Source organism: Manis javanica, chromosome 18, assembly GCF_040802235.1.
Source record: "Manis javanica isolate MJ-LG chromosome 18, MJ_LKY, whole genome shotgun sequence".
Classification (NCBI taxonomy): Eukaryota; Metazoa; Chordata; class Mammalia; order Pholidota; family Manidae; genus Manis; species Manis javanica.
Window position 1 is genome coordinate 14,843,332 of NC_133173.1, and position 23,109 is coordinate 14,866,440.

The 23,109-nt window shown below is 48.1% G+C and overlaps 1 protein-coding gene across 6 annotated transcripts in view; it reads right to left on the reverse strand.

Moving 5' to 3' along the window:
• The window catches only part of ADAMTS17 (ADAM metallopeptidase with thrombospondin type 1 motif 17), a 313,719-nt gene that overhangs the window by 168,942 nt on the left and 121,668 nt on the right, over positions 1 to 23,109 (reverse strand). For all 6 annotated transcript variants that reach the window (XM_037000598.2, XM_073227012.1, XM_037000599.2 and 3 more), the window contains exon 8: positions 18,503 to 18,608. In XM_037000598.2, the coding sequence (XP_036856493.2) occupies positions 18,503 to 18,608 (106 nt within the window). The remainder of the gene's footprint in view (positions 1 to 18,502; positions 18,609 to 23,109) is intronic.

Below are 23,109 nucleotides of genomic sequence, written 5' to 3' on the forward strand. Positions count from 1 at the left end.
AATCACCCTATTGCTAAATTATTAAATGCTAGCTTGTGTGACTCTCTTGAAGTGTCCTATTATGTATATAGATTTATTGGTTCTCAAACACAAAGGGTTAATTTTGGAAGTTTCACACAGTTGAGACTTTAGAGTCTTTATTATTGGTTTATCTTTCTCCCTTTGTTTTCATTTTGATGCTCTTAAGCAATACTATTTGTCTTTAAAAAAATCTTCACTTCCTCTAGTATAAATCCTAGCTTCTTGCAGTAATCACTATTGCTTAACTGGCATTCAGTTTGCAGGGTGAAAATATATTCTTTTGGCCATCTTAATGACTGTGTACACAACTTGTCCTCAAACCCTCTCTGAAGTTTGGCTCACAGCAACCATCATGTTAAGAGAATGGAATGTGGTTTCAAGTAATGCCAGCAGGATTGCATAAGCGATAATTGATATTTTTACTAGCAGCAACTTTGTATCTGATAATGCCTTATTATAACAGGAAAATAGGCCCTCCCTACAGACTCCCACCTGAGATATAAAAAGAAAAGGTGTTATAGAAAAAAAGCCTCTCAGTGTCGATAAAGGGTGATTTCAGCAAATCCGAATCTTGCAGAATGTGCAGCCTCAGGAATTGGCACCTCACTTCTCTCCCCCTTTAGCCAGATGTGACCAGCACCTGGGCCTCTGCTGCACTTTTAGAGGGAAGGAGGAGCCAGAAATAGCAAGGGTATAGCAAGTGCCCTGCCATCCCTGTTCCTTTTTTGAATATAATTTTGATATTAGCCTTTATTTAAATGCCTGCTTTCAACTTGTGTTTACAGAAGATGTTAGTGTCAAATGTGGCAACTCTGACAGAGCAGAGACTAACTGGTCTGAAATATGAGCTGTCAAGGGCACAGCCAGTGGTTATCATCTTTGGCCACTCCAAGAACAAAAGCGTTCCCTCCAGGTAGGGTGTCAGGGTGAAGATAGCAGAGGCCGCATGCATTAGAAATAGAGATTTCCCCCTTCCATTTTGATATCTTCAAAAGAATCCTAATTCTTTAGGACAAGGAGCCAACATGCCAATCCTTAATGCATAGAAGGAGACCAAGGCACAGAGCGGTGGCATTCCCACATGGTGCAGGACGGGACGGAAATGCGAGACCTCAGCGGGCACCTCACCAGAAGCCTAGTCACCTCTACCCTTTGGTGGCCTTTTGTCACTTGATTCTGTCTCATGAGACCACCCACTCTCTCTCAGTCTTCCTCTTAGCACATCAGCACCTATTCCAGCTCCAGGGTGGGTGGGTGTGGGGGGGTCCTTGTCTCTGGGAACGGTGCCTGCAGAGAAGGACCATGAGGGGCCCAGCTTGCTGCTTTGCAAGATTTCATGTTGTATTTCCCTTTCTCACCCTCCAGCCCCAGAAATGATTCATTCTTGCCAATGTTACAGGCATATAAGGCATGATAGGCTGACACGTTATGTTAAACAGTTCCTGGAACGAGGTCACACTATCCTTTAAACAAGGTAATAGGACCAACCCCTAGACAATGGCCTGCCCTGTAATTTGCATTCCAGGCCCTGCTGCCTGGGCCATGAAGGTCAAATGAAGTCAAATGTGACTTACATAGGTATGAATATCCTCTGCTTCCATGCCAGATTTCTTTCTGCATCACCCTAAGTGTCCAGCAGAATGCTGCCACACGCACTAGCATTCCTTACGAGCTATATCTATGACTGGTCAAGTCCTAGGAGCCAAGGGCCCATTTTATCACCCCTCACTGCCCTCCCCTCCTCCATTTGGCAGCCCCCAGATGGCACCATAACCCAACAACAATGCAGACATTCATCCAAAACATAAAGGACCATCTCCAGGCAGGGGGAAGAAGAATGCAAAACCTCAAAGACTACATTAGAAGGCTTTCTGAAGCCAACTCACTGCAGTCACCTTCTAAAAAAGGAGGGAGCTCTCCAGAAGCATGAAATACATCCAAATACAACACCATCCCCATCCAATCCCCAAGTGCCTTTTCTCTCTTTCATTGTAGAGAAAAGTCAAGGAGATGACACCACACCAGAACCCATGACAATTCAGACTCCTTTTCAAAATGGGGCAAGTATCCCTGCAGAAGGATGGGAGTACTCTGCTTGCCTGTGCTTCCGGAGTCACCAGGTAGTAACTGGCCCACTGAGGGGAGGGAGCCTTGATGTTGGCAGTGAACAAATAGCAGTGATTACTCTCAGTGAAAAGAGATGATGGATACAAAGCACTTCCAACAGTGCATGGCACAAAGGGCCCTACTACTGCAGCTATAATGATGAGGACCAGGAGTGGGGTGACAGAGACAGCCACTGCTCACAGAATGAATGCAGGCCCTCAAACTTGACTGTGTGTTAGAACCACCAAAGGAAGTTTAGAAAAATACAGATGCCTGAAGCCCACCTGCAGAAATCCTGACTTAACTGATAAGACATGTGGGCTGAACATCTGCATTTTTCAAAGACCCTCAAGGCATTCTAATTTTAAACTTTTAATTTTGAAATAATTATGGATGCATAGAACCAAAAAGAAAAATACAGAGAAGTTCGGTGCACTCCTCACCCAGCCTCCTCCTATGGTAACATCTTCTATAATAACTGGAGTGCAACACTGAAACCAAGAGATTGACATTGGTACAATCCACACTGCTTATTTGGGTCTCATTAGTTATACATACACTGTGCATGTGTGTATGTGTATGTATATACATGCAGTTCTATGCAATTTTAACACACATGCAGCTTCCTGTAACCACTGCTACAATCAAGAATCACAATTTCTTGATTGTGGCCTTTATTTCCACATTCACACTTTCCCTCATCCCTTAAACCCTAACAACCACTGATCTGTACCTCATCTCTATAATTATGCTGTTTCATGAATGTTATATAAATGGAATCATGCAGTATTCATCCTCTTGGCTCTGACTTTATTCATGCAGTATAATTTCCCTGAAGTTCATCCACATTGCTGTGTGTATCCATAATCCACTCACTTTTCACTGCTAAGTAGTATTCTGTGACATGGATGTACCACAGTTTATTTAATCCTTTACCCACTGAAGGACCTCTAGGTAGTTTCAAGTTTTTAGCTATTAAGACTAAGAGCTGCTATAAACATTTGTGTACCAGGTTCTGGGTAAGAGTTAAGTTTTTATTTCTGTGGGATGAATGCCCAAGAGTGCAAACGGTGGGTCTTACAGTAAGTTTTAGTTTTAAAAGGAACTGCCCAACTGTTTTCCAGCGTAACTATGCCACTTGACATTTCCACCAGCAATGTATAAGTGACCCACTTTCTCTCTTTCCCCAGCACTCAGTGTCACTACTTTTCCTTGGTGCATGCCCCATGGGCACTCAAAAAGAACATGTATTCTGCTATTGTTTGGGTGGACTGTTCTATAAATGTCAGGTCCTGTTGCTTGACACTGTTGCGCAGTATTTTTTTATATTAATTTGTAATTAATTGTTGAAACATTTTTAGGCTTTAAAATTGTCTTTTTAATAATTCTAACATCTGTCATTGGTGTCAGCTGATCGACTTTTCCCATTTCAATTTGTGTTTTTCCGGTTCCTAGTATGATGGGTGACTTTCAAATGCATTCCAAACATTTGGGCTCTGATGTTAGGTGTGTCTGGATCCTATTTAAATCTTCTATTTTAGCAGGCCGCCACCCTGCCTAGGTTTCCTGTGTAGGTCCTGGCTACTTGTGTGAGCGTTAAGGCCGTTGACAATTCAGTGTTCAGAGCCCTGCAGTGTGATGCTGGATCCTGGGTGCTGCTGAGGTTCCTGTCCGTCCCTGCTGGTGACATCCACAGGGATGGAAAGCACTTCCTTGGTTTTCCTGGTGCCCCCAGGCCACCTTTTGGGGGAGTGGGAGGGAGAAGTTGCTGGGCCTGAGTTTTTAATGCCAATGGAGGGAGGGCGGAGTGGGGGTGGGGATGCAGGGCTTTGATGATGCTGTGGCCGGCAGGTCCGGCTGCCCACCCATGCCTGGTCATGGGGCAGGACTGAGGGTGACCTAGGGCTCAGTGCTGCATCTTTAGAGGGATCAGACAGCCCACCCCGTCCTGCATACAGGGTGTGGGGGCTCCCCTTGAGGGCTCGGTTGGGCTTTGCCTTCCCCAGTCCAAGGGCCAGAGAGCAGGCTGTTCCTGGTTTTGCATCCACGCCTGTTGATGGTTCTGGGCTGCAGGACTCCAGGCTCCCAGTCAGGATATGTGGTAGGTAAAAGGAAAACTAGGACTTTGCCATGGCGTGGCTCCTCAAGTGCTGAGGTCCCCAATGTGCCCTGTTCCTCCCGGTTTTCATAGTCCTTTTAGTGTCTTTTGAATCATCCCAAAGTGTTTGGTTGTATTTAAAGGAAAGCAGCACAGAAAAGTGCGTCTACACCACCTCATCCTAGTGCCGGAAGTCAGCATGGCCCCCTTTAGCCCTGCTAACCGTGCCATGTGGAGGAGGAAAACGAGCATGCCCATCATACAGATGGGGAAGTGGGGCACTTGGAGGTGAAGTCACCTGCTTCCCCTGCAGCAAAGCTGCCTTCAGGATTTACTCCTTGAGGGTCTGAACTAAGTTTGCAGGCTTGGGCTACACATCTGGGCAGGACATCTGAGGCCTGTGCTCTAGGGGACAGCGTGGGCCCTGCCTCTGCCCTGTGGCCCCCGACAGTCGCTGGCTACACAGATGCCAGGATGCATGCTCTCTTGCAGAGCTCCTGCCTCTGGCCTGTCACCTTCTCTCGGTCCATTATGCTTCTGACAAACCTCCCCAAGCCCCTTGTCCCCTAAGCTCCCTAAGCCACTTCCTGCTGAGGCCCTTCCCTGGGCCCTGGGGCCTGCCTCCAGCAGGTGTGAAGCGCCCTCCCTGCTGGGTCCCTGGCTCCTCTCAGCCCCCCTCCTTGTCCACTGCTGCTCTTACTTCCTGTCCCGGCTTGACTCATGCTGATACCTATATTCCCCAAATGCAGGCACCTTGCTTGGTGCCCATGCCCATCTTCCTGGGCCAAGCCCACCAGCCTCCTCTCTGGGGATTAGTGACATGGCCTGCATTCTGCTCTGTATTTACTAGTCCACACTCCATGACAGCTAGCCTGCTGCATACTGTCCTATTTCTGAATGCACCATGACATTCTATTATGATACGTTCTCAAGTGAAACAATGCACGTGAAATCACTCTGATAGCTATAGTCCCGGGTGAGAGTCACGGACCCAGAGTTAGCAGTGTGGGCTCCAAGGTCCGACTGGTTCAAATCCCAATTCCACCGCTGATAAGCTCCAGGGCTGTGCAGTGGGTAGCTGCTTAACCTCTCTGTGCCTCAGTTTCCTTGCCTGTAGAATGGGGAGAATGACAGCACTTACCGCCTGAGATGGGGCAGAGGACCAAATGAATGAACAGATGTAGAATACTGAAAACAAGCTTGTATAAATAAGTGAGTAAGATGTGCCACTGCTCAGTGGGGGTGTCTATGTGCTATAAGCTTTGCCTTGGGGTCTGGTCTCTTTGGTCCCCCACATTGCCCAGGAGTCACAGAATCAACAACAGGAGGGTCTGATGTGAAACCAGAGATCAAGCCAGCCCTCATCTTACTCCAAGCATCTCTATTTCCACCCCCAGGCTGGAGGGGCCAGCTCTGTGCAAACGCTCCAGCATGAGGAAATCAATACTACCCTCGAGTTTCCAGAGAGCCTTACTTTTAAGAACTTTCTTCCTTGCACTGAGTTGAAACCTCTTTCCCTGTATCTTGAGCACACTGGCTCAGCTCTGCCACTGGAGGCCGAGCAGAGATCCCTTGCACCCTAGCAGCCCCTAAGGTGCTCGTGTTCCCCTGCACAACATAAAGACATGCAGTTTGTTCCAGTTGTTCCCCACCCCCTCCTCCTCCCTCACATTATGGACATGGTCCTGGCTCCTGAAGTCCTTCTTAAAACAGAACTTTCAATACTGAATACAAGACCCCCAGTGTCACTTAACCTTAGAAGGGCAGAAGGGAGCTACCACTGCCTCCTTCATTTCTGGAAACAAGGCTTACATTAGGGGCCTAGGAATGCCCTGATCTGTGGGCCTGCTGTGAACCATAAGCCCTTACATGTAGGAAATCAGTGATCTATCGGCAGTGGTTGCCTACAGACTCAGGAAGGATAATGCACTGGGACTTAGTGGTAATGGTTCCTGGGATCAGTTAGTAATGTCTGTCAATGGAGTGCAACTAGGAAGTAGAGACAGACGTGTTTGCTGGCAGTGACTGGACTCTATCTTAACATGCTGTCATTAAGCCATGTTTCCACCGTCCTGTGTATTACATCTGGTTCATCTGGGACTTAAATTAAATACCATTTGGAAAGTAGTAAGGCATATGGTTAGTGCACAGACTTCAACACTGACACAGGGCTTGAAGCCTGATTCTGCCACTTAGCAGTGGCAAGTCCCCAAGCTTCATTTTCTCTCTATAAAATGCAAATAGTAATAGTATTAGAGGACTGGGGTAAAAATGAAATGCATTGCTGTATTTGGCCACTTTTGCAAGGATGTCAAGAACTTCGTGGTCTGAATTTTTGCACACTGTTCTCTCTTCCATCTTTGTGCCACCTCAATGTCTGATGAGCCTGCTACCCCCCTCCACATGCAGGTCATGCCTGAAATGTTAAATCAGGGAGTCCCACAGCAGACAGAAGCCTCTCTCCCAGATAGACACCTCTCTGCTAATAACCATCCCTTGAGTAAGTTTGTCCAACAGTTATAAGTTCACTTAACTGCACTGGTACCCAGCCCACAGTTCCCCATATTTCCCCTTAGGAGTATTAAGAGCTTTGTAGAATTCCTGGTGAAATCTACATTCCCTGCCTTTTACAATCTGTTTTGAGTATGACTTGTTATCAGTAGCTTCTTGGCTGACTTCTAAGATTGCCTCTTTTAACTCTGAATGCACACAAACTATATTTGATGAGCCATTCTGGAATCTTTCCTACGAACAATACTAATATCGTAACTCTAAAATGTATGCTGATTGTCTCCTTTCCCTTTTGCAAGGTGGCATTTGCCTATTTGCAGTCTTCGGCACCCCTTGCTTTTCCTTTATTGCTCCTTTGCCATTATCAGAGCAGCTGGCACTCTCATTTACAAAAAAGTCCTCTCTATCTGGACCAGCATGATTCAAGAGAGCCTGAATCATGAGAAATGCCTGGTTTATCTCTTCTCACCTTCTCCATTACCCAGGCCTTCAGTTCCTAATGGTATGAGGTATAGTGTACAACCTCAGAGGGTATGAAAACCAGGGGGGCTTGCGGGGCTGTCAGATCATGACGAGTATTCCCACCGACAAAGACAATTTGGTTAGGAAAGGCAGCATCCCTCCAGGTCTGGCTCTTCAAAATACAATGTGCTCTCTGTCTCTAAGTGGACGGGGGGTGGGAGGGGGATCTTTATAACCCTTGGCAAGTCTACAAGTTGGAAAACACGATCACTTTCGGGGGCTTTTCCTTTCCTGAGCCATCCTCTACGAAGAAATGAACTTTATAATCACTTCGTAGGAGTTGCTGTATGTACCACAAAGGACCAGAGAATAGGAAGTGCTGGAGACCAATGCGAGGCAGTCTCTGGGCTCAAACCCCAGAGGCAGACCAGCTTCTAAGGACACAAGATTCATGTTGCAGCAACAAGCAGCCAGGGTCTGAACTTTAAGGCTCAGGCAAATCCTCAGATTCCAGCTGTTTCCACATAGCCTTTCAGGGCTGCTCTGGTCTCCTACACCTTGGATAATATTATGCCAAATGGGGAGAGGGAAAAGGATGCCTTTATTATACCAGATCCAAAAGATAGTCAAGAGGCTCACTTGCCAACTGCGTGAATCCAACAAGTGGACAGCCACAGGACGGGCTCTTCACACACGAGTCCCTGGCAGTGAGGACAGAAAGAAGCTATCCTTAGGAAAACCAGTCACTCACACATCCACTTCTGCATTCAAATAAAAAAAAAAAACCCAAGTGGGAGATGGAAAGAGGCAAGACAGGAATGTCAGCATTTCAAAGCCTGGGCCAAGGACACTTCAAAGACTGCTGCCTTGGGGGCTTCGGTGGGCACCTGCCACTTTTGTTCAGTGATTCAGTCCTCCCACTTCTTTCCATCTTTTACGTGGCAAACCCCCATTTCATGGGCAAACCAGATTCTGGGTAACCAGCATGTTCCCAACAGGCTCGTTGCTATCTAAGAGTATGACATTCCGGAAGCTGGCCAAAAATGTGCCAGATTTTTTGATGCATCAAGTTCAACTTTTGGACTAGAGTGGGGTCTCTTTGAACAGCTAGGCTGGGTGGTGGCTGAACCAACCATGTCTACAAAGAGAGCTGGTCTCTTAGCTAGAGAGGAAGCTGACCTGAGCTTCACACTCTGACAGCCAGGTGAAGGCCCATCAGTCTGTGGGCACTGTACAGGTGGTAAGTAAAGCACGGGTGAAGACGAAGGGCCACAGAGGAGATTCCAAAACTGCCACATGGAAAAGACTTAGAAATGTTCCCTTCAACTCCAGTGATGTGTATGTAGATCACACACACACACACACACACACACACACACACACACACACACACACACACGCACACAGAAAGGGTTGCCACTCCGATGTGCTTTAACTGCTCCCCTCAAGCTGTCATGCACACAGGAATCCCGAGGAGCGCCTGATCCCCCATTTCTAATGGGCTCCCTGGCAGCATGATGCTGCTGGTCCTCAGACCGCACTCGGAAGATCAAGGTGCCCAGTGCAGTTTTATGGTCCCTGGTAGAGCACCCACTGTGAGGCCCCCTCACCATCCTTTGCCAGATTCTGAAACGGGCATAGTTTTAGGGCAAGCCAGTAAGGACAGTTCATACTGGGGTGCAGGCAGCAGGACAGGGGCTTCTGGGAGCTTGCTCTGTGGAGTAAGCCAGGCTCTGCGGGGAACCGGCAGCCAGCAGCAAGCTGGCCACCTTTTCCTTCATAGCTGCTCCCTCCTGCTGCCGGACGCAGCCCTTGCCAGCTGCGGCTGATCACAGGACACGCAGCAAAGACGTGAACAGCCCCCTAATCAGTCCTGGTGCTCCCAGCGACACAGCCAACTGCGGGTTCACTTACCCAAGAAGCATGTGCTCTCGGCAGGAAGGCTCCTCTGACCGGAAACCAACCTGCGAGTCGCTCTCAGTCATGGGCAGGGGTCCCACTGTTTGGTCCTCAGTGTGTCTGAAGCTGCCCCAGGGCAGGGGTCCTACAGGGCCCACCATGGCCTCCGTGTGGGGGTCACTGTTATCAAGTTTGACTTGCCCCCACCTCCCCTTCTCTTTAACAAGTCATAAGCTGGGGGAGCTGTGGCCATGGCACGGGTGCGGGTTCAGCCCCCCAAGTAACGCATGCCCATGTCACCGGGTCCAGCCTCTCCCAGCGGCTGCCCAACCCACCCCACAGCATCAACGTCTCTGGGACCTTGACAGCCCTAAGATTTTTTCCTGGCTCAGTTCAAAAGCGGCCCACCCACCTCCTCTTCAAACTCTCTTTGCTCCTGATAATAATCATTAAGTGAGCATCAGTGAATCGCCAGGCTTACTTAACACCTGCCCCCACTCAGCACCACAGAAGTGTGGCTATGATCGACAAGATGAGGTCTAATGTTTCCTGCGACACGCTGAGAAAATTATAACGTCCCTCATTCTATATCCATTTACTTATTTATGTTTTTTTTCCAAGAGAGACCATTCCCACATCCTCACGGGAGCCCCTGGCAAGGGCTGTGCTCTGCTCCAACATTAGGAACAAAGTGCACAATTTCATGGCTCCACTAGGCCCCTAGAGCCTTGTTCTGGTCCTCTCTGCCACCACCCGACAAAACTCACCTCCAGGCAAGCTGAGAGCCTACCCTCTGTGCCTCAAGTGGACAAGGATGACAAGGGCTCTTTTCTATTCTAGAATGTGCCATCTACCAGGCTGGTGGCAAAACTCCCAGGGTCTCAGAGACTCTGAAGCTGTCCTAAGGTCTTTGGCTTGGAGTTTTCCATCAGCACTAGTCAGTAGATGAGCAGGGATTTCAGGTATGAAACTAAACACCCTGGGAGAATGGGAGCCTGTCTTAGCCAGCTTGGGCTGCTATAACAAAATACCATAAACTGGATGGCTTATTAACAACATAAATTTATTTCTCACAGTTCTAGCAGCTGGAAGTCCACGATCAGGCTGCCAGCACAGTCAGGCTCTGGTGGGAGCCTCTTTCTGGGCTGTAGATGGCTGTTTTCTCTTTGTATCCTTCCACAGCAGAAAGAGCTAGCTAGCTCTCCGGCCTCTTGTTACAAGGGCACTAATCCCACTTATGAGGGCTCCACCCTCACGACGCAGTCACCTCCAATGCCATCAAAATGCAGTTAAATTTCAACATGAATTTTGAGGGGACATAAATATTCAGTCCATAACAGGGAATTTTGCACCATAAACCCCTGCACCTTCAAACCCTAGCCATGTAAGCAACAATGTCTTTCCAAGTAAAGGTAAGTACATCTAGTTCCCAAGAGCCCATGTGCGGAGGGCTCAGCCTCAGCACCAGTTCAGCGCCCTGTGTAAGGGGCACCACGCCATGGCCTGTGGCTGGTCTGAGTCTCCACTCCACCACCCAAAGCCGTGGGAAGGGAGGTAACTCGCCATCTGCAAAAGGAGGCAAAGATGACTTCGGACGTCCCTTCCAGCTCTGAGAACCATGTTTTAGGTAAGGAAATCCACCTGATACTTACAGGCAAAGAATTCCTGGGATAGAGACACACGGTTGCACAGCTCTGTAAGCTTCCCACTAATAGTAATGAAACTCTGGAGGCAGCAGACGCCCCAGATCCAGCTGGATTTTCCATCGTGGTGATAAGGTCTGGCCAATAGCTGCTTGGACTGGCTGCTCAGGATGCAGGTTGAGACCACATCTGCCTGCTCACTCAAGAGTTTTTAATGGTTTGTGCTCCCCTCCCAGGCCTGGTCTGGGCAGATCTGGGAAGGCTGTGGTCAAAGTCCTCTTAAGGACAGTGGCTCTAGGCTTTCCAGGCAACTGGGAGAACCGTTCTCTCCTCACACTGGACTCCACATCCAGGGAGAGTCTCCAAAGGAGATCATGGCAATTTCCCTGCATCTCCTGTGAATACCAGGAGTTAAAGGAATCTCCTGTTAAAGAAATCCCTGCTTCGGGCAGAAAGGCCATTGCAGTAGGGCCAGCCGTTATAACTTTCCTTGCTGCTCTGAACACTGTACCTCCCATTCAAAACTATCTGGGGATGGGGGGCAAATGTAACTTCTACCCTAATTTGTTGCTGTGGCTGGGGTGGGGCATGCTGAGTGGGCCGAGAGACGCTGTGCAGGCCTGCCTTGCAAGTCCCCTAGCACGGCTTCCTCTAAAGTCACAAGTCATTCTAGTTTGCCAAAGACATGAGGAGTAGGGTGGCTCATAAATCAGGGTGAAAGACCCTGTCGTTTCAGCAGAAAATTTTAAAAATATTAATAAAATAAAAGGAAACGAGGACTGAATGTTTTGTACAACTCTGGAATTTGGATAAGACAGCCGCGCCCAGTGGATGCTCACACGCTGACTTTGATCCAGGGGCCAAACACTGAGGAAATCGAACTCAGGAATTGCTTCCAAGCCCCTCCGAGTGAAACCTGAGAGCCCAGAACAGTGCTGGCACCACCGGTCACCCTTTAGTCTGGAAGGGGAGGCTGGGAGAAGCCAGGGGAGCTGAGTGAGAACAGAGGGTAAGACCCAGTGAGCCAGGGAGGAACCCGTCCAAAACCCGAGTGTGGGACTTCTCTGCTCTAGAACCAGACCCCTGCGCCTGGACCCTCCTGCAGGCCGCCTGGGGGAAGCCCCCCACCCTGCTCCGTTCGGTGAGGAAGGCTGACCCCCACAGGTGAACACGACTACACTGATTCCAGCCAGGAGCAAAAGCTCATCTCCTCCTCCCTGCGCCCTCTCCACCCCAGGGCTTCTCAACAGTTTGGCTACTTCCAGAAATCCTCTCCCTGCTGCACCTTCTTTGCAAGGCTGGCCCACCTGACATCTGTGCCGTACCTGCCAGGCTGAGCACCCAGGCAGAGGCTCGGGGCAGGAGCATGGCGTCCAAGCCGTCTGCTGGCAGACTACCTGCCGGCTCCCACCTGGCCTGCGTTCACTCTGTGTCTGCCCCATACAGCTCCGGGCAGCTCACTCTTAATACAGACCACAGACAAACATTTCCCCTCCTCACACATCTGGATAAGGGCTTTCCTTACTTCCTGTTCTGGGATTGAGACAAGTCTTTTCAGACTGAACTGTGTAGACTCCAGTTACGAGAACACTTCCCCCAGAACAGCCTCCCCTCCCCTTGTCCCTGGCTCGCCAGTGCTCCCTAGACACTCATCCACCCTTTCTGCAGAAGCTACAATTCCCAGGGACCAGGTTCAGTCTGCACTCCATGCTGTACCCCAGGCAAGCATGTCCCCAGACTCACAGCGACGGGACATCCACCGCCCTAAACTCTTATCTGCACAGCGTCCCATTCGTGCCGCACACATCCAGAGTGCCTGGATCTAGCTGAGGATACCATGCTCCACTGGCTCCTTTAGAACATGTGCTGGCACCCTAACTGCCCTCTGTCCTCATAGGTCTGAGAAGGGGAATACAGTGCCTGCTCTGCTCAGCTTCGACACTCCTTCCAGTCACACTAGCCAGGACAGTGCTTCCAAAACAGGGGGCACAGTTCCAAAATGGGAGGCCATGGGCATTTATGCAGGTCTGCAAACCCACCTGTGCACCACGCATTGCCACAACCAAGTCCACTTATAACCATGGGCCTGATTACAGACACAGGTGACTGCTCTATCAACAAACATATGACCTGGGTGATGGTTCTGGGAGTGTCTACATGTCAAAATTCATTGAGATGTACACCAAGATCTGTGCATTTTATTGCACAAACCACAATTAAAAACAAAACTAAGAAACCCTGTATGTCACCATGCATAGCTCCTTATCAGGACATTCAGCCCAGCATCTGTCTTCATGTCTGAGTTTTCCTGTACACAACACCTTGGTCCTCTAAGGGGTGCAAGACTCCTATGGACCCCACCCGTCCCTCAACCTCTGCTCGTCCTCTTCCACATCCGGCTTCTCCCCATCACAGTCTGCCCATCAAAGGTCACTTTATGCTTTGTTCTGAGCACTCACTGAGGTCTCCTGGGAGGTGCTGGACAAGAGGTGACAGAACCAAGCCTGCCTACGGTGCTAACTTGCAGGATGGCTGGGCTTTTCTGCACCTGCTTCACCAGCCATGAGTGCCCGTGGGAAGCAGCAAAGGGCACGAAATTCAGGGTGACAGAGAGAGGGTCGAGCGAGAGCCAGGAGGGCAGGCATATCCAGTGCCGTGGTGGCTCAGCCCTGAGGGTGGCCCAGAGGCACGGGACGTGGGGGGTGGGGGCAAGGGCGGGAAGCAAGAAGGCAGAGGAAGTCAGTGAGCAGGATGAAACCTCCGGCAGTCCGTGTGCAGTGGTTCTCCGCCCTGACGGCACGGAATCTCCAGGGAGCCTTCCTACGCTCTCCCCAGAGGCTGTGCTCTAAGCGACTCAGGTGAGGCTCGGCCCCTGGCAGTTCTAAATGCCCAGGTGTTCCTCTGGGGCAGCACTGCGGGTGTCACTAGCCGGCTCCCAAGCGTCCCCGAAGAGAGCATTTTTCAGAGTCCACAGCCTCAGCCAGCTAACCAGATAAGAGGTAAATTCCTGAATGGAAAGATGTGAGACAGGGCATAGGGCAGCCAGGAAAAGCCCCAGGAAGAACAGGTGTGGGGAGTCCATAGATGGTGCGGCTTTCAGGCCTGTCTGGACAGCCTGTCACAGGATTCCTCGGGTTCGGGAGGTCACATGATTTGCAGTGACTCCCATGGCAGGCCATGGGTCTGGCTGGGGCTTATCTAACAGCCTCCTAAATCCAATGTTAGCTGATTTGTTTTCTGCAAGGGAAAGCTTTGTCTCTACATATAAGATACGTCCTCTGTTTCTTCTGAGTGGGTGGCCACATGCGCACTCCAGGATCCCCGTCCCTGGCTCCTCGCCCGTCACTACGAGTTCCTGGGTTTAGTGATCCCAGGAGCTGTGTCCTACCTACAGAAGCAAGCTGTGTGCATGGTGCTTGGGTCTTCTTGGGCCCCATACATCCAGCCGAGACTCAGTCCTGTGCCCTCCTGGCCTCCAAGTGCACCAGGGAGGGCTCTCACCAATCAAGTGCCCAACCCCCCACCCCCACCCGCCCCAGGACTAACAATACCATATTAGGCCTACTTCCCCAAAATCAAAAGTCATTCTAACCAGCCATCACAGAACCAGGAACTCTCCCACTTTTACACTAAAATGTCTAAATCACAGCAAACAATATATTCTAAAATTGCAATACATGTAAATATGCCTGGTTGGTTTAATAGGATCCTAAAGTCACTACCAGCTCCCTCCTTGATCAGTGAGGGTCCTGCTTGATTTTGCATAGGATCTTTTCCACTGACAGTCAGTGCAGACCTGAGCTTCTGATCCTTGTCAAGCGGGGGTCCTTCCTGTGAGCACTTGGGGTGGAGCCTCCACAGGGTGAGCCTGTCTGAGAGGAACAAACGCTGGCTTCTAGCTGCCCCTGTTTCTCCTGAAAAACAAACACTGATAAACATCTTGGACACAGAGGTCCACCACAGGGCATCCTGCCCTGGTTTCTTGAGGGAAAAAAACCCTAGGCAGTGCTGGCCCAGCTGGGCCGGGGAACGGCCCCCCACTTCATGGACTCAGTCATAACCAGTAGCAATCACAACTACAGTCTCATGCAAAAGCCGTCTTCTCATGCTGGGGGCTACCCCTCCCTGCAGGATGGAGCCGCAGAAAGGCCCTGGCTGAAGGGCCTCTCAAGCTTTCCACACAAGACAGGGAGACAGCTGCCTTCCCCAACTCCCCACCGCACTTCTAGTCACTGGGTGAACCCAGGTGACACATAGCTTCTGCCAGGCAGTCTACAGGGGCGAAGGCAACAAAGGTCAGGGATGTTCATTAGAAAACCTCCAAGCCATTGTCAGCACAGCTGCCATGAGGGGCCAACTCCTCCTCCAGCCAGAAACACAGAAGAACGCTTCCCAGGTTCTCACCTGCACCCCTAGCCATGAGTTGCAAATCTTCAGTCCCCATCAAAAGCTGGGGCTGGAGTCTTTCCCTCCCTATGTTTTTTTTTATCATGGTAATCATCAGAAAGCTGTCCGTGTCACCTTCGGTACTTGAGTGTCCTGGGGAAGGCCACTTGCTGGCACACTAGCGTCCTCCCACCAGCTGGCAGCAGCTGTACCATGCCATTTATTTTCCTTCTTGCTTTGGCTGGCAGCAAAACTGAGGGTATCTTGGGTTTGGGTACATATAACAAGCTCTCTTCTTTATTACCTCTCTTGTAATTTGGATTCTTATTTTAATGGCCCTGTGGCATGGGTATATTATCATGTAAGTGATCCCAAATTCTTTCAGGTAGAGAATAGAAATAAAAAGTAACGCTAGTTTCCTAATCTATAAAATAAAAGCTGAATAATACCCACCTCACAGGACTGATTCGATAACATAAGGAATACGTAGCAGCTAACACAATAGCTGGCACACAGTAAGTGCTCAATAAATGAGAGATTGGATTGACTTAAACATCGTTAATTATTAATAATATAAATTTTTAAATAATTAATTCCTGTCAAAAGCAGCATTATTGACCTTACCATGACAAGGGTTTTTCATTTAATATATAATTTAGAACCTACTTGACTGCAAATTGAATTGGAGTCAGTGAACATTACCAAATAATTTTTGAACTATGATATTAAAATAAAACCATTCGAATAAAGAGACACTGGAGAGAGAGAGAGAAAAATACAATTCCAGGACTCAGACAAGTTAATTGCTGAAAATGAGCCTGAAATGTGTGTTTTCTAACAGCCAAAGCAAAAAGAATATCATGTTAACCTATGCAGCTCTCATCACCTGATAAATGCAATGTGCAGCTCTTATGGAGAGGGACTATTTCTCCTGACATTCAGATCTAAGGGTAAGTACTTACACTGTTCTCACATGAGGTCTGTTGGGTGCTAACAGAAGGGCCACACCTACTCATGCGCATACGCAAAACTACACACCTAGCCTTCAGATAAGATGTTTTACTTTATCAGTATGAAATGGTTGGGGACCAGTGAGTGAGTCCCCTGGGGATTTTCTAGGGGTACACAGAGGAACACTCTTCTTCATTTTCTAAAACTGTCACCAAAGAAAGTTGCTTGAGAGCACAGACCAGTGGCTCAGGTTCCCCGAGAACATCATCCCATCCTGTCTTAAGAAACTTGGAGTTAAACTGTTCCCCTCTGAAGTATAGAGCAATTCCCAGGTTTCCTATCTGTGAAGCAGTGGCTTCACTAAGAGTGGAGGTTAATCTCTCTTTTCAAGCCCCCATCACAGCCTCACTTGGTGCTCTGAGCCCAGGTGCCCAGAGAGCACACAGATGGGGAGAATATGGCTTCATCCTTGGGGTGTCTGCTTCCCAATGCTTGCAAATAGTCAGAGGCAACAGACTCCCATGAGAAAACGATCGTCACCCAACAAGGGGCAGGGCCAAATGCTGGCAGGATTCAGTGGTTTTGATTAACAATAAGGTGTTTGTTTTTGTAGACAATTAAAGAGTTCAATAGCCAGCTATAAAGAGTCCTCCAAGAAAGTCTACGCAGACTGTACTAAAGGCTACTAATGCACACTGAATCTAACCATTCATCTCTGCAGCCCTTCTGTGTTAAGACGCCAGTGTTTGATCCAACACAATCACACAGCCATTATGGAGAAAGCATCCTCTGTGTTGTTAAGGTCTAAGGAGAAAAGCCTTGGTGCAGCATGTGTGTGCTCACATGGGCATGCAAACAGCACTTCAGCGTGTGGCCTGATACTGAATGCTGCCATGGGCTATTGCAGTTCATATCAATACATCTATTCCAAGGTCCACAGCAACCCACATGACAGGAAATGTTTTGACAGCCCCACACTCCACAACCATTAGGAGGCTGACTCCAAGGAGGCACTAGCATGAGTCGGGTGGGTCATTTGGTGGTGAGAACATGTTTGCCAAAGCCGTATGCACTGATACTTTTCATTTACAATCACTCTTGGCTATAGTTTTTTTCTTTAAAACAAGTCAGAGGTATGAATGCAAATTTGGTCACAAATAATTTAAAAACTATTTTTTAGTAGTGTAGGCGAAATAATGTGGACCAAGTGTTGTTACCAATATTTTAAAAATATCGTTCAAATAACTGCATACTTGGAAACAACTGTTCATCTTGCTTCTCATGCTATTTCCTCCTTAATCCTAGGAAATATTCATAAGATTATTTTTCCTCCCTGTACTCACATCGTGATATCGAACAGGTACAGAAAAGTTAACTACCAAGCCCACCTACAGGAGTGAAAAAAATTCAGAAGGGAGCAGATAAATAAAACAAGGCAAAAAAATAAAGCCCCAGATATGGTTAATACTAAAGGGAAACCATTCCTTATACATTGACTTTACTCTTGCAGAAGCTGGAGTCACATTTAGGGTCCCGGGCATCTTATTATGTTGGTTATTAGAAAACCTTTACAGTATATATATTTTCCTAAGAACTAGATTTCCATTCAATTTTGTTCTCTCCAAGCCAATACAGATTTTCCCACTGGTTTTGTATGTTCTGTCCGCCTCAATTTATTTATTTTTTAAGTTCTTAAGCAGTCATATCACAAATTTTCCTTCAGAGAAACATAAAACAGACATCTACTCCAGGAGAAAGACTAAACCCCCAGGCCAGTTTGGCCTTCTGCCACCTGAAACTTCCTGCAGGTGATGTCAACCCTGGGCCAGCCGCTCAGCCCTCTGCCCTACTGTTTCCTCGTCTGAAACACCGGGAGGCTGCCTCAGAGTCTCTGTACAACAACATCTTTAGGTCCTGAGGTTCTGGTTATTTCCCCCCCAACAGAAACATTTCCATGCGAAAAGGCAGTAGCTGATAACTGTTTATAACTGAGACACTGACAATCTGCTTCCAGAATGGTGGACTTTGTTTGAAACTGGCTGAAAAGAAAATAGAAAGTCAACACTGTGAAGATAAATCCCATCATTTGAATGATATACTTAGAGTAAATCAAAGGTCATCCTGATTCAAGACACAAAATACAACCAAAGATGACACTCTGAGAAAAACCTGTTCCCTTTACAGCATGTGCCGTAAGAATACACATGAACACCAAATTAATAATCCAACTCTCAGAGCCAGGCTGCTCTATAATCTCTCAGGTTCCCTGAAGGGCTGGGACCAGGCTTGCTGGCCTAGGTCCATATTACGGAAGAAGTCAAGGCACAGAGCAACACTGTTTCAGGACTTGCAGAATTCAAGTGAAAAAAATATATATTCAGAAAGGAATTTAAAGAAACAGAACAATACAGAGTCTGATACTTACTTGTGGCCCAGCTCATGAGCGATGGTAAAGGCCAAATTGAGACCATTGTCTTCGGCAAGCACACATTTCCTCTTAGCACTGCACACACCTCCTAAGTAAGCAATTCCTGCAGCAGAGACACAAAACACATCCTCTTCAGAACATGGGAGGCCCTGACCTCATCAGACAAGTCCACATGGTCAAAATCACGCACAACCGAAATAAGGGTAAACTGGGACAGATGGTGATGACCCCGAGGCTGGACGTGTCACTCCAGACCGCATTCAGGGAATGGCATGTGTATGATGCTTAGGTATTCGCATAATAACACCGTCACGAACATCTACCAGGCATTTAATTGCCTGACATCAGGCAATGTGCTAAGCAGTTTACACACATTATCTAATTTAGCCTCATTATCCAGAATGGTGGTAAGAGACGCAAACAGGTTCAGAAACAAAAGGTAACTAGTTTCCCAGAGGTCATGTGGATTGGTATCTGGCACGGGGATGCTAAGCCAGACCTGTGCAACTTTAGTGTCCAGCACTGGGACCAGATGAGGCCAGCAAGGCAAGGTGCCCAGTGTGCAAAGTTTAGGGAAGGTCTCCTTCTCCAGAGCCCGCCCCGCACTTGCAGGCGCTGAGAGGAGGGGAGTGCCTCCTTATCCTCTGCACCCGGGGCCCCCTGCACCTGGCCCAGCCTCTGCCCTGAGGGCCTGGACACCATTGGCGAGGATGAGCCCCACAGACCCACTGGCTCATTCCTGCACACACGTGACCGAGACAGGAAAACATAAGCAGGGCAACCCATACGCATGCAGATGCAGGGCAACAGAGTGAGGAAGCGGTCGGAAGGCTGCCAACCTCTGGCGCTTTCCAGGAGAGGAAGGTTATTCCGGTACAGCCCTGCGTGTGAACAACGCAGGGCCTTGGATGGACGGGGCAGGTCTGAGGAATCTGGGCAGGAGGCCAGTGCACTGGCCGCATCTCCAGGCTGACACTGCCACAGCAGCTCCTGTTTCCTCTAAGCTCCTGCCGTCTTGGTACCCCCAGGGCTCACCTCAACAAAGGGGGAGTCCATGGGCCCCCAGGGCTTGGATGGTACTCACAGAAACATCTGCACTACTGCTGTCAGGATGTCAGACTCCTCAGTGCGCCCCATGAAATGAATGCGTGGTGACGCAGGGTGCCCGGTGGGTTACATGCCCAAGGAGGGTCAGCGCTCCCTTCACTGAGAGGCCACCAATGGGCAGGGGGGGCAGTGGCTCCACTGGCCATGTGGCCAGGTGTGTGCTGCTCAGAGGTGGATGGTGTTCTCCCAGCCAGACTGCCTGCCAGCCCTGTGCCCCCTATTTAAGGGGCACCTGTTCTCTACCCATGGACACTGTCAACAGCCACACAGCATACTGCCCTATTCAAAGGGCCCCTTTCACTAACATGCACAGGGCATCTCAGCAGCTGACAGTGGCCTTGCAGGCACAGAAGGCAGGGAGGAAAGAAGCTGGCAGAGGGTGGAGGAGAATGGACTGGGGAATTAATTCATTAAAAATGCACCTCCCTCCAGGCTCCTGAAGAGCTAAACCAGTCCTCTGTTGACATTCCATCTGGGCTGGACCTCAGCCACACACAGGGCACTCCCCCTTGCTTCCTGATCCCCCCCACTGCCCACCCACCAGAGGCACAGCCACATGCCCCCGGGCTCTTGTCTGTGGGGGGATGTGACTCCAGGGCTCAGCTCAAGTTGGGCACACTGAGCGGGCACCACAGCACATGTCTATTTTTATTTGGAAACACGCAATGTGCTTGGCCAAGTCTGAAGAATTTAAAAAAAAAAGAAAGAAATAAAAAAAAATGTTATTTGGTTTCAAGATGATTTTCTTTACATGTGGACATCATAATACAGAAACACAGACCATAGGAAGGGAAAAAACGACACAGGAAGGACATGATTGGCTTCTCGTGCCTTCAAGGTCACCGTTCTGGTTTTGTTTAAAAAATGCTTGTGGGTTGCTGCAAGAAGTCCAGCAGTGAGTAGGTGGAATGCTTCTACACAGCCCTGATGGTATGAACGGGTGGCACACACACACACACACACACACACTCCAGCGCACACCCACGGTGCCCTCCCAGCCAGGCCATGGCCTCCCGGGTCAATGAAACAATCAGATGTGCTTGCCCCGAGATGTCATCTGGCAGAGGGAAAAGGGAGATGCTAAGGCCAGCTGGGCTGAGCTTGCTGTCCCGAGAGCACTTGCTGAACCAGCAGACTTTAAATGCCACACAAACACGTCCCCTGGCCTCAGCCACACTCAGCACCCAGAGCCCGCAGCCCTGATTTCCACTCTTAATTAGGTAACGTGCAATGCTAGAACAGCTAAGCAAATAGAGCCTCCCAATAATTGCATTTTAATTTTTCCAAGGCACAGATGACTTTTTTCTTTTTTTTGACTAGAAAACAAAGGATTAGTTTATTTACAAGAAACACTCTCATACAAAGGTGGATTAAGGTCTAGTGCTTTTAACAATTTATTGCAATTGTGAACAGCCTGGTCATAAAAGCGTGCAAGGCAAAATGCATTAAAGAAAATGGCCCCTGAATAACAGAGCACAGGAGCCTCGTGTATTGTGAGCAATGATGTGGCAATGCTTAGAACTCACAAAACAAAGTCTGGAGAAAATCCTAGGTTGTTGTAAAAGAGCTGCAGGGAATAAATGGCAATTAAGCCACGAGCTTTGGGAGGAAACAAAGCCCACCACTATTTGATTCTGTTTCCTGGAAAGAAACAGCAGTCCAGAGAGAAGGGTGTGCTGGAGACCCAGAAATGCCCCCATCAACTCAGGCACAAAGGCACACCCCGGGAAACCCACTCAATCCCCACATCGGCATCTGTCCAGAAATGAGGAAAGACGTTTTCTCTACATTGATTTATTTTATTAAAAAATGAAGTCTGTAAACACAGTTCTGCTAAGCTGAAGCTGTAGAACCAGAGGGTCTTTACTGTACAGCTGGAATTCTCTACTCAGACAGCAAGGATTTCTTAGCCTCTAGAGTAATGTTTTCAATGGTCTGAGCTGTCTGTGATTTAAAGTTCTCCGCAAAAGAAATCATAGAACTTAATTGTGAAATTTCAAAAACATCAATTCCACATGTTTGCAGAGCTCCTCAAACAAAAGGGAAGCAGAAAGGCAACTGGCACTGATTAGGACCCTCACCATAGGCAAGCACTGCTCTGCATGCTTATGTGGTAATAATTCCCTTATCTGGCAGTTATTACTGGCCCCATTTTACACACAGGCAAATGGAGGCTCACTCTTCTGGCTGATCAAGGCCCAGTCTTGGAAACAAATGTGGGGCTCTCTTTCTCCAACACCCAGGATCCTCCAGGCAAGCCCTAGGCCTCCTTCACCAAAGCTTTGGTAACCAACAGCAATGAATAATCTTTGAGAATTTAGAAGATTTCCAAAAATCTTAATGCACGGTTCTGCAGAGATGTGTGTGGGCCAGCATAAAGGTTTCATGTGTTTAAGTCCAAATGCTTTTAATCATAACAATAAAAGGACTCGAGGGGTATAACAAATCAATATTAACAGTAGTTGCCTCCACAATGTGGTTAAGTCATTATAGATCTTTTTCATTTTCTTAGTTTTTCCTTTTTTTGGGGGGCTTAAACCTAGTACAATGAACATGTACTTGCTAGGAAAATCAGTTATTGTTTACATTTCATTTATCCAAGGTGACACAGGGCAGAAGCAGACATGGGAAACCCCTCTCCCCCAATAAAAAAAGACCCTCTGAATTTTGATTCTGAGTGTATAGCTTTTCAGGCAGCAGATAGGAAGAAAGCTCATAGTAAATACACGCTTGAGTGTGGACTTGTATCCTGATGGTGACTCACTCCATCCCTACTACTCCCCTGGAACAGATTAGAGAAGCAAAGTATACTTTTAAAAATTGAAAATGCTGAGGATAGAAATGAAAGGCTATATAGGTTTTTCCTGGTGTCTGGAGAAGTACATCTAATTCTCCAGAAAAGCAGGTCACATCTACCAGAGCTTTGCAACCCATCTTCCCAGCCATGCCAGATCAGTGTGGATACTCTCGCTTCCCCTTTTTATTTTATTTTATTTTTCTTCATAAGAACACAATTTGGGAAGGGAAATTGGGTAAGGAGGTTTAATTATTTTCTTTTTAAGTAGAAAACTGCATGGTGTAAGCACACAATTCTAAAACTCAGAGTTGACCATATGATCCTTTCTAGATTTAAAAAGCAAACAACATGTAAGGGTATAAACTCTGGTTTACCCAGCAAATTACTACATGTAAACAGTTCGTAGCTGTTGGCCTTGTTGCCCATTACTCAGACGGTCTTGGGCTCTACCTCTTAGAGAAATGGTCAAATTTCTCCCACTAACCGCTCACGGTGGTGACACCATCGCAGTTATTACTGCGACACCACACTGCCAACTGCCAGACAGCGACTGATGTCTATTTGCTTGTCAGTCACAGTGATTGAGATGCAGGCACACATTCAGGCTCATCAACATGTCCTTGTGCTCTTGCAAACTTTATTACGAAGTTGTAGGCATGATTCAAATGTGTGAAAAGCATTTAAGAGTAAATGTCTTATT